Below are 16,564 nucleotides of genomic sequence, written 5' to 3'. Positions count from 1 at the left end.
TGTATCTGGGTTTCATCCCTATGAGGGACTGCTTTGGACAATGGCCCGCAACACACCCCCACTAACTTACTTTTTTTTTTTTGCCGAAAGAACAGTTTTGCACAATACTTTCTGAACTGTGCCATCTTTTTGTCACATAATTAGCTACAAAATGTATATCTTCAAAATTTTTCACTCTTGATATTTTTTTAAGTTTTGCTCTTTTTTCAAGAAGAATGATATCATCACTGTATAAATTTTTTAATCTTACACATTTTTTCACTAACTTGTGTAATAAATAGATATGGAACGTTTATGTTATTGAGTAGAAGATTTTCTTAGCTACATTTTGATACCAAACAATGTAAATAGACCATTAGTGTCTAGCCACCAAAAAATATTTCCTTCCACTTAGTAAAAACTGCCCTTTTTCCCGTGGTAGCGAAAGAGTTAAGGGGAACAAAGTGGAAACGAAAAGCACAAAAACAAGGCGCACAAGAAGCAGTAGTGCTGGCCAATGTTATTCGACGCAGCCCAAAGGCCTGGAGAGTGAATGAAGGGAAATGACAATGGCAGAGAAGGAAATGAACACACTACAGCGCAGGTAGGAATGCATCCACAAAGTTTCACAGGAATTTGTGCATGATCCTGGAAACATCTAAAAAGTTACATTGAAACACAGACAAAAAAAAAAATAAAATCAGGAATGCATATAGAAACCTACACGCATCATCTAACACGGGACAGGATGACGTATCATGCAGCATGAGCTCTTCAGGCGAGCAGAATCTGGTGGGGCGATCTAAACTAAGGGCTATTGAACCAGGCACAGACTAGAACCTTCCAGTGGCAGTGAAGCGAGGGCGCCGTTACGCATTCAAGAAATAGTAACCCAGCATAACATGATCAATAAAACGGCACAAGAACACAATCACAGGGAAAGAAGAGGGATTGAAAGGCGCTCTTTCTTTCCATCTTCTTTTCCTGTGATCATGTCCTTGCGCCGCTCAAATGGTCAGTGTGAACCAACTAGCATTACAGCAAGTACTACAAGCATAAAATGGTGAGCACATGTAGCATCCTAGTGGCATGTTTCCATTGCAAGGCAGATGCTGCTTGAGTTACTAAATGGCACATATAGATGAGTTGCGAATGATTATTGCATATGCATGCATCCTCTGGTAAGTATGTAAAGCCTCACTGGTCTGTACATTTACATTCAATGCTTTTGTAGAGACAGACTCCCTAACGAAGGATCCTGCAGTGGTTGACCAAAGCATGAAATGGGTTTTTTTACGGTACACCTGCTGCTTGGTGATATTGTAAAATGACCCAGAAGCCTCCATATGTGCCTGTAAATACACAAAATTCAGTGAGATGAGCAATCCAAAACACAAAGCTACATTAGATGGGTTTTTAAGCATAGGTAGCATTGAGGAAAAAAAACACTGCCAGTTTCATTTGATTAAGGAAATAAGTAAGTATACAAAATGCAACCATAATTTCAAACGGTTCGATGGTGGGAATAGCCAGAATTTTTTTGATCAGTTTCAAAAAGGCCAGGTGATTGTAAACAGTCAATAAAAGCATTTTTCTTGGATTGACAAGATTATCCAGCAGCTTTCTCACTATATGCAATTATAATATTGACCTAGTAAACATCTTGCAGTTCAGTGCTGCTTTCCTTGCCTCTCTGTCTTAGCATTCGTTACTTGTTACGCAAGCCACCGAGTATAAAACATCTGGGATTGCAAGCCATTTAGCCTTCCGTGGCAAGGACTCCTAACATCCACACACACTCGCTTTCTTCCATTTTTCTTTTATTTGATAGCTCAGAGTTCCAAGCACAGTTTTCTTTCTCAGAAGAGTATTGAATTCTCAGAGGGGATATTTTATTCGATATCACAAGGTGCAGTTTTGTCGCTACTCTTTTGGAAAACTGCACTGTGTTTACATGCCACTACAATTGGTTTCTGTTCTTTGAATTGAATTGAGGATCTGTGCATTCACTCCATGATGAACTTGATGTATGGGCTTGCAGGATAGTTATGTAAACAAAGCAAAGGACTCGGGTAGGTAAGTACACTAGTCATAGAAGTATAGTATTTCATGTTCACAGACAAGTCAAAATTCCATCAAGTCTGCATGCTGTCCTGGCAACTAAGTGCCATGCCATTACACTTGGTCACTGTTTTACAATTAGCCCCTAGACAGTTTTTCTCTACAAGTGGGGACCCTTAGCTAATGCAAGGCAGTGGCCGCTAAGTATTTCTTGATCCCAACTGACCGCTCTGGCCATGCACTATTACTCTGTCGTGCAGTGACGTGACTTTTCAGTGCTTGCTCTTAGCTGTATTGTTTTTAAGTATGAGAAACAGTGAAATAAAACTACAACAGAAGAATAAAACACTCATTCCACACAAAACATCCAATATATACATATTTGTACTTAGAATAGTCATTTCATATCATGCAATGTTTCGAAAACTTTATGGACTCTTCCTCAGCAGCAGCAGAATTGTGCCATAATTCTTGTTTATTTGTGCTCAGCACTAACTGTACAAATATTTCACTTGAAATTTGACTAGTAGAGGCTCTCTCAATTGGTAACAATTCTTTTCAGTACATGCCGCAGCTGAGTAGCTTGAGCTGTGTTGCATGTTAACACTCAATCGCCAGATTTCATTTGCTACTTTCTGTGTCTGAAATGACAAAAGCAGTGCACACACATGAAACCTAGGAAGACCAAATGGCATAGGTCAAGAAAAGGAAGTGTATGCTGCACTTGACATGAAGGCACTTATTAGTATAGGCAGCATTGAGCACAGAGATGGAGAAACTAGTATTACGTACTGGGGGGCATGTGAATTGTAGTTTTGCCAACCAAACCGATTATGAATAGCGTAGTCTTGCTGCTGAATCAAATATGAATAGTGCTGAAAGCCAAACTGAATACAAATAAACTAGTTGAGCAGCTATTTTAAATGTCTTTGAAGAAGTAAACACATAGAATTTTAGAGATAATTTGAACATGCACTGTTTGAATCATTTGCTATGGCATGGATACCATAACAAATGATTCCATGCACTTTTAAAGATTTGTTACTGTCATGAACCTCGACACATTTTCTGCGTGCAAATGCATCTCGTATGCAACACCACAGCTGTACGTTGCAGCCAGAAATGAGGATTACGTGGCGAAATGTACGCCACTAAGAGATTGCTACCACCGGGGAGAACCGCACGGAAAACAGTGCTTCTGTACATGTTACAAATGATGTGCATGTTTGTTTATGCTTTGTAATCTATTTTCTCACAGTAAAACAGGCGTGTTGTAAAATGTGTTTAGGCTGTAATTTCGGATGAAAACATTAAATGACCAGCTCCTGCATCTTTGCCGCGAGTGCTATACCGAAGTGAACGCGCGAACACAGGCAGGGGAGATATGAATATATACATTTTACCTTTAAATGTATACGTTCGGGAGTACTACGCTGTTGCTGGATGATTGCATCGCCGGCGACTTAATCGCTCTACTAATGATCAGTTCATACTGTTTGTGCTGTATATGCGGGGGCTCAATAACTCTACAGCTTGGGTGCAAATTAATTTTATAGCCGACGATCGAGAGCCACCGTGAAGAGGAAAAGTTTCCCCAAACCAGCGCCGCAGCCGTCATATGCAGCGTTTCGACGTTCGAAGCAGCGCGCGCCGGGCGCGCCAATCAGAGCGCTGGAGAAATCCGCCATCCAAAAGATGCCCAATGCGCCTCCCGTGCCGAACGCGTCCGCCAGCTGGAGGAAGGCGGACGAGCGCAGCGCCTCTAAAAACGACCGTACGGGGGCCTTAAGAAAGAGCGCGCGCGCTCTCTCCCTCGAGACCGGCCGTGATCGTGCTTACGTCACAGATCGGTGTTGTCTGTCACTTCGCCTGTCTTTAGTCGCGGAGGCCCCGGCCTCCGTCCCATAGGCCTGCGTGCCGGGGGCGGGGAGTAGGGGGCCTCCTACATCGGTGGAAAAATAAAGTTCGTAACAACAACAATTGGTCTATTCACGGCCGGTCTCGAGAGCGCGCGCTCTCTCCCTCGAGACCGGCCGTGGTTTATTCTAGAGCACTGCAATAGAGCTATTATAGTATATTCTAGGCACTATAGAGCTATGAATAGAGCTAATCTCGTGGCCGGTCTCGAGGGTGAGCAGACCGGCGTGCTAATCTCTGGGTAATGCAATGCCTTGGCGCAACGTGTCGCTACAGATGAGAAAAAGTTTTGTACAACTGTAAATAAAATTAAATAACAATAAAAACATTTTTGCTTGCAAAAAAAGGCATGAATATTGTTAATATATATTTTTAAGTTTTAGTTGTAGTTAAAGCTGTAACGAGTGGCTCTTTTGTTAAACTTATACCACCAGGCGGCTAGAAAGTGCTGTTCAAAATGGCCGCTTCCTGAAGCTCGTTGTCGAGCGTATGATGTGCGTGGTTTCTTTTTTCTTCTATAGAGCCCCTTTTTAATTTGGCCGTAACCCATCGGTCCTCATTTTCTAAGAGTCAACATATCGTATCTATCCCTTCGCAACGTTCAACCGTGCTTGTTCTTTTTGTGCATCTCCGCATTTCTCACGCCATGTCTTCCTCTCATGAGCGTGCCTTCACTCGAGAATCGCAGTGGTATCCCAATCAGTCGCCGTACAGCAGCAGCGGCTCGCGAAATTTGTAAGGGGCCGAACGTGTCAGTGTGCGTGTTTGTGTGCTGCATTTTCCCCGGTCATCGAGGCTGCATACTTTCGTAATTATCTGTCCGACCGTCCGTCCATCGCGCAACCATGGATCAGACTGAGAAGAACGTTCAGACGCTGTACAGCATGGGATTCCTCGATATCGAGGATATCAAGAATGCGCTGCGGATAAGCCACAACGACCTGAGTGAGGCTGTGGCCATCCTTACCAACGATCAGGGGCGCTATGGACCCTACTCGAGCGCTGGCACTGCCGAAGACGTCGAGATGAAAGACGTCACCTCCACGGCGCTTGTGCCCACGGCCGCCCCGCCTCCCTACAACTCGCTGCCGGACGCCAAGGTAATTGGCCGCTCAGGAATTGTGTGCCGCTCTCACGCGTGTCGCTGGTTCGTTATACTTTCTCCTCCGCCTCCGCTTTTCCTCTTATGTTCGTCGCGGCTGTCTCGGCCGCTTCCTACTTGGTACACGCGTGACACCCAAGCATTACATGCACGCTTCTGTTTCACGCCTTGCTTTATTTCTGATTTTAAATCTCGCTTCTAATACGTTTAAGAATGGCCGAGGGGGGGAAGCGACCTTGGAGCCAAAAACACCGTCTAATATACCGGGTGTAGCGCAGCGAGCGGCGAAGTAACGGTAATTTCTCCGCGTCAACATAGCGGTCTTTTTCACTTTTTGTGTGCGAGCTGTAAGTAGTGCGCTGCGCATGTTTAGCTAAGGTTGTGCGTCCGGTACGTGGTCTTAAGAGTGAGGGAGATACTGGGGCCCACTCGAAACCGGCAGCTCCGGCCTTATCTCTCTTGCATCTTCTCTTGCATGTCCAGTTTAATTGTCTCGTAGCGGTGCCTTCTTATTGGCTGATGTGTGCACTAATGGTGCTGATGCTGACACTCGCAGTAAATTCGCAAAATATCACCTTTTTCTACATATTGAGATATACGTAAAATTTGCAGAAAACATATCTTTTTTTCTGGATAACACTGGAATGTAACGGAACACGTGAAGATCTAGGAAAAAGTATGAATCTAGTTGTTTGCTAAAGATATCTCTTTTAGTGAAATCTTTTCTAATGCCTTTATTTGCACCAGCCTTATATTTCATGGCATGCGGTAACAATGAAAAACTTTTTGTCAGAAATAATCATGCAGATTACTGTTCTCTGTACCCACAACTGCCATGAATTTTTTTTAGCAAAACTGGAGATGGTGTGTGCCACACCCGGGACATTTGAGATCTAATATTCCATAATCACTTCTTGAAAAAAAAAAAAAGTCTGAAAAGTCTGCTTTTGTTCTAATCTTTACGGTACTTTGGTATGTTAATGTTTAATTCCTGACGTGGTTAACATAAAAGCAAGATCGTTTCATGTTGCTTTTTCGCGCTGCTACGTTCAAGATGGCAAGATAGTTGTATATGGAAGCCTTATGAAGGCTTTCTGTGCATACCTACTCGCTGTACACTTAACATTGTATTTGTATTTGCTCTTTTCCGTGTACCTGTTTAGTTTGCTCATTTTTCTGTACTCACTGAGCAATATTGTAGAGTCTGTGGAAACGCTGTTATTGTGTTACAGCAGCTTGGCAGTTCAAGTGGCACTGGCTGTGTTCATAAAGAATGGCTCAGTAAAGGCCCAATCTTCTCCTTGCCTATGCATGAGCTCCATCATCATGCTACACTTGAGCTCGACTTCCACTTCGGAAGGTGCAAGCTCAGCCGTTGTGGGCAGGCATTTAGGAAAACGGATGTAGACATGCAGCAGACCCACACTATTGTGGTAAAATAAACGTGAAAGTTGTGTGCTCCCTGGGCTAGGGCAGCAAGTGCAGCTAAATTGAGCAAACTTTTTGTTTGTTATAACCTGATCTGCTTGTAGATGGCGTGTGCATTTGGGATCATTTTTTCACATAGAGCATTGTGCAATTCACGGGCTTCACACATGGCACTGCGATTTGCAGAGTTGTTCATGGTTGTTTGACCGGTGGCAAAGCTGGCTAAAGAAGCTATGCTTAGCAGCACAGTGTCACAAAGTCAACTGGTGCCAAGCTGCAGCCTTTGTGAGAAGTGTCAGGCCTGAAGCCCTAAGACATCTAAGCTTTGGAATGGTGTAAACTGTGCTCCCTTTCACCTTTAGAAATTTGTGAATGCTGCTGATGTAAAATGAGTCGTAATGAGCTGGCTTTGAGCAAGTAGAAGTGGCCTGTACGTCTTTGACAAAAACTGTGCATTGTACTTGTTTTAGTTATGCAAATGAAATTTGCTCCACTGATGAAAGTACTGGTACCCAGTGGGATGATAAGCAGCAACCTCCAATCACTGCTGAGGATTTATCCAGGATAGGCGTTTGTAATGTGACTGTGCATAAACAAGGCTGCTGTTACTTCACCACATACATTGCTGAGACTGTCAACGAGGTGCTAAGGCAGGAATGCATTTAATGGCTACATTTCCAGCTTTTTTCCATCTGTCCGTCCACGCCTGTAGGAAGTGATTAGCTCAACTGGACCATTATCAGGTAAAAGAAATGGATGCAAGGGTGAAGACTGAATGATATAGGCACCTTGCAAAAGTGACATCTGCCCACTCGATTGATGCAGCAGCAAATACCCTGTAATGCCAAGCTGTCACCTGATATGATGGTAATATAGACGCTTATGTAAAGAACACTTGTGTAATGGTTAACTTGCAGTTAGTGTGGTGCTGACTGTATCAGCTTTGCTAAAAACTAGTTTGAAATTAATGTGCAGCAAATCACAATGATGAAAGCACGAAATTGTAAAAAGCACGCCGTGCTAGCGCGAAATTTTAAAGCTCGCAAATGCACAGATCAGCAACCAAAATGAGGCACTTTAAAAACGTTGCAGCTTTCGAGGTGTTTTGCAGTGTTCTACTTCGATACATCCCACTTGACGGCAAAGAAATGGCCAAAACAAGCGAGGCACAAGTTGTGCTTGTCATCGCTGCCACTGGTTAGATCTTCGCGAGTGACGTAACGAAAAGAGGGCATAAAGGATTGTTCAGTGGCCACCTTCATCTGTTTGCTTCCTCGTGTAGGGATGAGGTCAAAACACTTCACTGCTTGCATCCATGCCTACAGTAGGGTAATGTAGGTGCAAAATGGATTAGATAAAATTTTTAGCACTATTCATAGCTTTATGCAGTACAATACCACTTCAACAAACACCCCTTTAACGAGCTATTCACTTGTACAAACTTTTTTAAATCGCCCGCCAAAGCGCCATTGAATGCAATGCAAACACCCTTCAGTTTAACGAAAATCAGCACAGTGTGCATTTCACTTGTACGAACATTTTCTGCGGTGCCATCCTGTGTCTGCCAGGTCATATTGAGCACTTTTGCAAACCGCAATTTTTATTGCACATTTTTACATTGAGAACCGCGCTCTATTACTGCATGATGAAAAGTGGCTTTCATTTGTCTTTAAACTGAATTTGCTACCTAAATGAGTTCATAGCTGGCTTTGCACATTTAATTGAAGTCACAGCAATAGTTAGTCATAGCCAGAGCTTTAGCCCAACTAGCCCTTCGTTCAAGCTTCAAGAATAGCATATGTATGCATGCTGGTTAACTATGATTGCCAAACGAAAGCACCTTACTCTAGATCAAACATGAGATATTTGACTTAGGCTGGACTCAAGGTAGCGCCAACTTGACACTGCGTAGGTATTCGGAGATTCCAGTGTCAGCACTGTCTAAGAATAAGAGCCAGCGCCTAGCAAATGTGGCCACATCAGAAAGTTTGGAGCTCGGCCTCGCCTTTAAAAGACTGTGCGCTGGGCATTTCAAAAAAGTCTATGCTTATTTCAGTTTAATGTAATTTCACATTAACAAACATTGCCCTGAGGTCCCTTGGAATTTAATCAAGTGAAGTTTCACTGCATAAATTTTGCTTTTCTCGTAATTTTCTTTCGTGGTGCAGCCGTGCTCTCCCAAGCCAGACTATGGAAACTCGGCCTTCCCCCAGACAAATCTGTACGAGCTGGAGCAGCGGGTCTTTGTGGATCAGTGGTCCATCCCATACAAGAAGGATGAGTCATTGGCCAAATGCCTCATCGCAGCTACAAATCTGGCCAAAGAAGGTAACCACCTAAAGTAGCACTCCCAGTTTCTCTGTAGTAGGCATCATGCGAAATTTTGCAAGCCGCCTTTTCCAGAAATCTTTTGTCATATTGTGGTGACCTTGTTATAGTAAATAATGTTTTAAGAATTTTTGAGTTTTTTTTTTTTTTGACGACTCTTTGAACAACTTTTGCCCAAAAGCACCACATACACGTTTAAGGTTTTGAAAGTTGCATATTATAGCTTATCTTATAAGCTACATCTTCTAAAAGTTCCTGGGGTACCTAATTTCTGAAGCAGACTCTCTTTACACTGCCTTCAGCATATGGTAGCCTCCATCGCTTTGCATCATAAAACCTACCATGACTAACCAAATAAGAAAAAACATCTGCCACAAGTGGGATCCGAACCCATGAACTCAAAGCCCAAGGTTCTTTAGAAATGTTCTTTGGAAATGTTTTTCACAAATGTATTTTCATGACTATGCTTATGGTACTTTCGGTAACATGGTCTGCGGCAATGTTGGCATGCTGCCTGGTGGATGATGGAGCGGGGTAGATGAAACTTCATGAAGATGATGATCTTCATTGCACAGTGCAAGAGTGTGATGTAGTTGGAATTGAATGAAGCTTGCAACGTTTATTTCACGGGGTGAGCGTGTGTTGCAGTTTTACAGGAGGCGTAATTGGCCGGGGCCATAGTATAGTGCTGGTGTGCTTAGGCCAGGGATGCTGATCTGTTCGTTCTGCTGCAGGTTTGACACCCAGCTGTGGCAACTTTTTCTAAAGTGTCTTTTTCCTGTGTTTGTTATATCTGAGGTAACATTATATGCATACTTCTTTCTTGTATTTAGGGGTGCAACAACGTATATGGGTGGTCATACGGTTGATGCAAGAGTAATTCTAAGCTCGCAAAAGAATGCAGTAGAGATAACGCTCTAAAAAAGGGAAACATTCCCCTATGCTTTTTTTCGGTTTAGGTCACTGTTAGCTTTCTTCTCATGTATGTAATAAAAGGCTCCCATTTTGTCCTGCCGCAATGGTGCATTGCTTAGGGTACTCGACTGCTGTTCCCAAGGATGCGGGCGGGCTTGAATCTCGTCTGCAGTAACCGCTTTTTGATGGACGCGAAAGGCAAAGCACCCGTGTGCTGTGCGATGTCACTGCACGCTAAGATCCCAGGTGGTCGAAATTTCCGTAGCCCTGCACTATGGCGTCTGTCATAGCCTGAGTCACTTTGGCACATTAAACCTGATAAACAAACCAGACCAAGCCCCCCCCCCCCCCCCCACCCTTATTTCATTTCTCTACACTTGTCTGCTCAGTAACGACATGAAATAGCAGACTATGTGCTCAGAGCTGCTAGACTGTGACACCGTAAATTTTTTTTTTTTGGAACTGGTCCTTCTTCAGCCCATCAAAACTCTTATGAATGAATTTGCTTGTGAAAACGTTTTCTCAGCTTTCATTAGTCATGCACAAGTCTCAGGAACATCACCAAGTGCATGTGAAGAGGTCCGTCCGATTCCCATTTGGCCCCGCATACAGGATTGCCTTTTTTTTTCTTCAGATCGGTTTCGTAGTCAATTGGTGCATTTTTACAGCCAGTGCTTCTATGCTGGCTGAATTTCAGGTCAGGGCCTTGTTGTCAGGACACTTCAGATGCTCTCACAGACTATCACTATCCACAAGGGTGGTGGACAATGCACCAAAATTACCACGATGCCATTTTGTGGGGCCAGTGACAATATGGGTTTCTAGCTTAAGTACCTTTTTGTTCTTGATTCTAACAAACGTGTCATCTTTAAACTATTCTAAAAAAAAGAAAATGGTTCTCATTAGAATGGAGTAAACACGCTTTGCTGGTGTCCTAATCCATTGCTTATTTCTCTCTCACAGGACAGTGCGAGTCAAATCCAGAGTGCAGAAGCTTCATGGAATCATGCATGCCTGAGTGCTTTCGTAAGGTACGCCCTTTTCTGCTTGTCACTGTCATTTAAAACAAGGGCTGAAACCACTTGTGTTTTCAGTCCTTGTCGAGATCCATTTGAAATGGCAGAGGTGTGTTGTATGATCCTGATCTAATTCTTTATGAGCTACATCACTTCTTTTCTCGGTGCTTCTCTGACTTTTGGTCTTACTTTGTATTGCTTTTAACTTTGTTAATGAACTGAATTCTTCTGTCACTCTCTTTAATTTAAGACTGTAAGGATTTTGGATGCTACTTCTATGAACAGATGGGACCTTTCCAACTTTCCACTGATTGAGAAAGGACTGGTGTTATATAATACTCAGAGTTATTGTTTTCATTTCGTTTAGAGGTTGGCCAAAGAGAACATATGTGTCCTGTTTTTTACTTTGCTTATCACACATGCTTGAAGAAACCACTTTGCTTCTTTGGCAAAGTTTAAAGATGAGAAAAAAATTCTCAGCCTTCTTTGTAACCTAATAAAAGTTGATGATGAAGCATCAGCAATGATATGCTTGGGCGTTGGGATGACTTTGGGTGCTGGAAGCCTTCCTTTGAAGAGGGGACAACGGGGGTGCTCTTATAGCTATTAAGAGATTTTGAAGGCTTTAGACAAGTAGTAAACTAGATGATGTGGCTTGCAAACAATAATAGTTTCTAAAATTGGGGCGATTGATGTACCAGTTTTTCATTGAGCAAAATGTAAATCAAATGGGGTTGCTTATCGGCAAGCCTATGAAGCTCTGTATTAAATTTTGTATTTCCTGCCTCTCTGCTTGCAGCTTCTAACAGCACTTGCAGTCCGTAACTGGGCACCAGACGTCCAGGAAGGTGTCTACAACATGCTCATGCTACTCATTGATTTGACTGTCGAGCGTCTGAGCTACAACCCTATCCCCGAAAAGCTCCTCTCCAATGTGCTCACTATGGTAAGTTGTGGCACTGATTCGCCATGGGCTGTAAGACACTCATATGAGCAACTCTTGTCGTATGTGCGATGTGCTGTTTGCTGGAATAGGACATGTCTAGTTTTTAACAAAGTACTGCCAGTTTATTTGCTTGTAGCTTGAAGGTTGCCACTTGACACACCATACTGGAGAATGCTGCTGAAAGGCACTGCATTTAAAAGTGATCTTCATTAATTTCCACCCTTAATGCACTCCACATTGCAGAGGTGAGTTGGTTACATGATAACTGATGTGTCATACTGGAGCAGACAGTGTAACCAATAGTTATGCTAAGACAAAAGTAACTTCGTCGAAGCATTACGATAGTAAGGCATGGGAATCTATAGCGTGTACATGTACAGTGTTTTCAAATAGTAACTAAAAAGGTGGTAATAGGGTAAAAAGCTCCTGTAACCTGAGCTTTATTGTGGCAACTTTCTTAACACTTTCCTGTCTGCGGAAAAAGGGGTGGTTTTTGGGTGGTGTCATTAATACTGTTTTTCTTTAACAAAAACTTGCTTGGTACGGAATGTCTAGTATCAAATTGTAGAGGAGCAATTCCTCTTCACAATGGTATTAGTGACAATCAACATATTTATTTAGTAAGTGATGGAAAAAAAAAAAAGCTCACCAAAAAATTATACAGACAACTGTACATTTTCCCCTCCCTATAGTAAAGACATTTTTTGTAAAAATCTGCTATAGTAAAGTGCACCTGGCCGCGGCGACGACTCCCACAATATGACATCGCCGCCCGCGCACTACCTAGAATTGCGAGACAAAGATTTTTTTGTCTCTGAAAAATAACAGTGTTCTTTTTGGTGACTTTACCACCAGGCTTAGCAGCACTCAGGAGAAGCCTTCGTTACGGAGGCCTCGAAGCCTTGAGGAAAATCATGCAGCGTGTATGAAAAAAAAAAAAAAAAAAGTAAAGCTGTTTACAAACATAGAAAGGAGGCGGCGCAGTCCGTGGTAAAGTGCAGCAAAGAATCGGTAAGGGAAGAAACGGGCAAACATTCGCAGCACTGTGCAGCACGAAGGATGAGGTAGTGGAGGCAAGAAGTGGAGGTGCAGCATGTGTGGTCTTGCAGCACTTGATTGCCACACGCATTTATCATTTATTGCCTTTTAAAAGACAGAAACAGCAAAAAGTGACACCATGCTCATGCAAGGCTTTGGTTCTCACATCAAATCAAATTAGGTTGTATTCATAGCTACGTTGTCCTCCTGCTTAAGAGGTACTTTCACAAGACGTAAAAATTTTTATAACTGAAAAAAAATTGCACTAAAAGATTGATAACAGAGAGGTGGAAGGTATTTCAGAGGGGTTTTTTTCTTCATTTTCATTAAGCAACATTATGTGCTCAGTAAGTACCCACTTAACTACCAGACAGCATCTTAGGACCATGTTATCTCCAACAGCTGATATAATAAAGACCCTGATATAGTAAAGATTTTTGCTGGTCCCAGTGACTTTATATAAAGGGGTTCTACTGTAATGCGTTTAAAAGTTGTTTATTTCTTTCGCAGCTGCAGCTTTGCTGCATCATGTGTGCCAAATTTCATTAACGCAGCTTTGATTGTGTTGCTGCTACAAAATATTTTATCATTACTACTACAAATCTTTCACCAAGTATGACTGCCACATCCCAAAACTAACCTTATCTTCTTGTGCAAAGTGGCAGAATGCTGTAGTAGCTTATCCTTTATAATGGGTTGCATTGATTCTCGCTGTTCTCGAATTTTAGCTTGGTCTGTACGGTAATGGTGTTCGTTTTAATGGCCTTATTTGTGGGGTGGTAGCCCCGCCATGGTGGTGCAGTGGTTAGAGCACTCGACTGCTGTGCCCAAAGATGCGGGATCGAATCCCGGCCATGGCGGCCGCTTTTCGATGGAGGCGAAAAGCAAAGGTGTCAGTGGGCTGTGCGGTATCAGTGCCCGTTAAAGAATCCCAGGTGGTCGAAATTTCCGGAGCCCTCCAGTAGTGTGTCTCATAGCCTGAATTGCTTTAGGACTTTCATCTCTGTAAACTAAACTAAGCTATTTGTGGGGTGTAGTACTCACACTGCCTTTCGCTCTTCGCAGGCCTTTGACCCGGAAGCTGAGTTCCACGCCAAAAACAAAAGTCGGCAAAGCAGCCTTGAGCAAGGGCTGGTGGTCTATGCAAAGTCTAGGGGATCCCTGGTAAGAAGTAGCTTGTCATGTTTTGATGCTTCATGGCCTTCATGCCCACTAGGCTTTCGCATGCTTTTTGCTTTTATGTTACTCCGACTTATTTTGGTGCACATTGTGATTGTGAATGCCAAATTAAGGAACTGGTGAACTTGAATTGTTGTGCTTATCTTTCACAGGATCCGTACGGTTGGCTTTTGGACATCATTAACAAAGTGAGCTGTTTTTCATAACTTTGTTTGCTGGCAAGTTTTTCGTTTTCTGTTTGCCATGCCTTTCTTTTCCACTCTTTGAACCTGGGGTCACCTCATAACTTGTCCTTGTTTCTTTCTCCTTTTTTTTTTTCCTCACATACAGTTTGGGAGTCGCAGTGGCTTTGAGAAAATATTGAACAAATTTGGAGAAAACTTGACCGCAGATGTAAGTTCACCCATACTTGTTTGCATTGTTTCATTTTGGTTTTAGGATTTGATGGAAGTACATTGCCCGAGAGCAGTTCGAAACTTTAGTCACTTGCCACCACGGGGTATTATGAGAAACACATCAGAGTCAAAAGGGTGTGCTGTGAATGTCCTCGTGGCTATTATTTTTTTCGAAGGTTTAGTTTTGTTTCCTCTGCATTGCGACATTTCCTTGTGTCAATCATTTCTGGTGTTGAAAGGGCATTTGCAGCTGCCGCAGAAGCAACCGCAAAGCTCCTCTGAGTGTAACTGCTCATAGATGTGCTGGAACAAAACGCTGTATTTGGTAAGTACTCACAGATTAAGACTAGCAGCTTACCAGTATCGCTGAAGAGGAAAGTGTATAACTGCTGCATCTTACCTGCACTCACCAATGGGGCTGAAATATGGAGGCTAACGAAAAGGGCTCTACCTAGGTTGCTAGGAAACGGAAAATGGTAGGCGTAGTGTTAAGAATAGTGGATCAGAGAAATAACTTGTGTTGATGACATTATAATGGGAATCAAGAAGAAATAGGCATGGGCAGGGCATGTACTGCAAAGAGAGGATAACTGGCGGTCTCTGAGAGTAACCAATTGGATATCAAGGGAAGGAAAGCGTAGCAGGGGGCAGGAGAAGGCCATGTGGGCGGATGAGGTTAAGAAGTTTCCAGGGGCCAAGTGGATGTAGATATCACAAGGCTGGGTTAATTGGCATAATAGGGGAGAGGACTTCACCCTGCAGTGGATATAGTCTCTCTAAGGATGATGATGGTGATTATTCTGCAGGTCGCTAGACATTTGGGCAGCCTAGTTAAATGAAGTTCATTAAAATAACACATTTGTAGCTGCTTTATTGTCATTTTTAATGTTATGGTGCATTGAACGCTTTTTCTTTGGCTAGTATTTATTCATTAGCTTTTTCATTGGCTAGCTAGCTGTCTGTTCAGTTCTTTTTCACTGGCATGGGCAAATCTGTTTTCTCTCTATTGCCCCTCTTGCTATGGCTCTTACTAATTTGGCTTACTAATTTTTTGCTTATTTTGTTTCTGCTGGAGTCAAAACTTTTCAGTTGTTACTGCTCTCTTTTCCTAATTTTTAGCCTGATATATACCACTTTTTACTTGCCTAGCCAGAAAACGAATTAGAAGGGAATATGTTTCGACATGTTAGTTTGTTGTCACACAGAAAGCATAGTGCAGTAAATGGCAGAGGACGAGGCAAGGGCAAGGACAAATGCTGGGAAAATGATTGGCTTTGTTATGAGATACATAAGAAGGGAGCTAGTAGCCACTAACATAAAGAGAAGCAGAGGGGATATTTTTTTTTTTTTTAGTTTATGTTGATGAATGTGAAGTAATAAATAATTGTAGAGGCAATTGATTAGGAAGTAGAAGAAAAAGCCATTTACCGCCAGAATATTTCTCCGTACCTTATGTCTTTTGAATTCTCTTTTACATTTGCACACATGTTGTTATCATTAAATTTTGTGCAAAAGGGACTCGCAATGCGATGTTCAGATGCTGTGATTCTAACCTTGTAAATTTTAATGCACAGTAATGTAGACCGTTAATGCTGGCTCTCACCAAAGCTGGTAGCCGTGCAGAGTCAATGGTTTGCTGTCTATGTTTGCTAGTTGTGCTGCTGTAGACTTGTCTTTGCTTTTTCCAAACTTAAATGAAAGAACACTGGTAGAAACATGATGCCAAGGGATAGGAGGGAGCACGAGTAGGGACTGAGGAAATGCATGTGTCAATTACTGTCTTACAACAGTGGCTTGCTTGTGGTAAAGTGTGGCTGATTGGGGTAGGTTCATTAACAGATGGGGGCCCTGCTGTAGTCACGACTTACTGGCTGCATTTGTCATCTGTATTGTTCTAATCTTGCAGGGTTTTCAGGTTGTGTATTAGAAGAGAACCATTAAACCTAATAGCTCCTGTCGCTAGCATTTTATTTTGTTTTCTTATTAGAAATCCTTCCTGCGAGCGGAAGTGTGTCTTCTTCTAGAAAGCTGCCTGCATGTGACACTGATGACTTGCCCTTTACAGCAGCCTACCACAGAATATGTACAGTCTCTCTGATAACTTGTAAAAGAAATGAAAGTGTTATGCAAATCATTGCATTGGTTGGGGGCCACCAGAAGGCACACAATTGATCTCTGATATAGTGAACCCGGATAAATCGAATGATTGCCTATATTGAACTCTTAAAATATTCCGTTGGGAACCCCATGCAAAAGTATA

At 42.5% G+C, this 16,564-nt stretch overlaps 1 protein-coding gene across 1 annotated transcript in view; it reads left to right on the top strand.

Annotated features, from left to right (window-relative positions):
* The first annotated feature begins 4,401 nt into the window (after positions 1-4,401).
* LOC146180860 (ubiquitin carboxyl-terminal hydrolase 24-like) overlaps positions 4,402-16,564 on the top strand; it is a 205,407-nt gene continuing 193,244 nt past the window's right edge. Inside the window, exons 1-7 of the mRNA XM_084576188.1 lie at positions 4,402-5,057; positions 8,656-8,815; positions 10,694-10,761; positions 11,546-11,692; positions 13,796-13,894; positions 14,062-14,097; positions 14,240-14,302. Coding sequence (XP_084432314.1) covers positions 4,803-5,057; positions 8,656-8,815; positions 10,694-10,761; positions 11,546-11,692; positions 13,796-13,894; positions 14,062-14,097; positions 14,240-14,302 — 828 coding nt within the window. The 5' untranslated portion in view covers positions 4,402-4,802. The remainder of the gene's footprint in view (positions 5,058-8,655; positions 8,816-10,693; positions 10,762-11,545; positions 11,693-13,795; positions 13,895-14,061; positions 14,098-14,239; positions 14,303-16,564) is intronic.

This window comes from Amblyomma maculatum, chromosome 8 (genome assembly GCF_055883805.1).
Source record: "Amblyomma maculatum isolate TAMU_Amacu chromosome 8, ASM5588380v1, whole genome shotgun sequence".
Classification (NCBI taxonomy): Eukaryota; Metazoa; Arthropoda; class Arachnida; order Ixodida; family Ixodidae; genus Amblyomma; species Amblyomma maculatum.
This window is presented reverse-complemented; position numbering and strand designations above follow the sequence as displayed.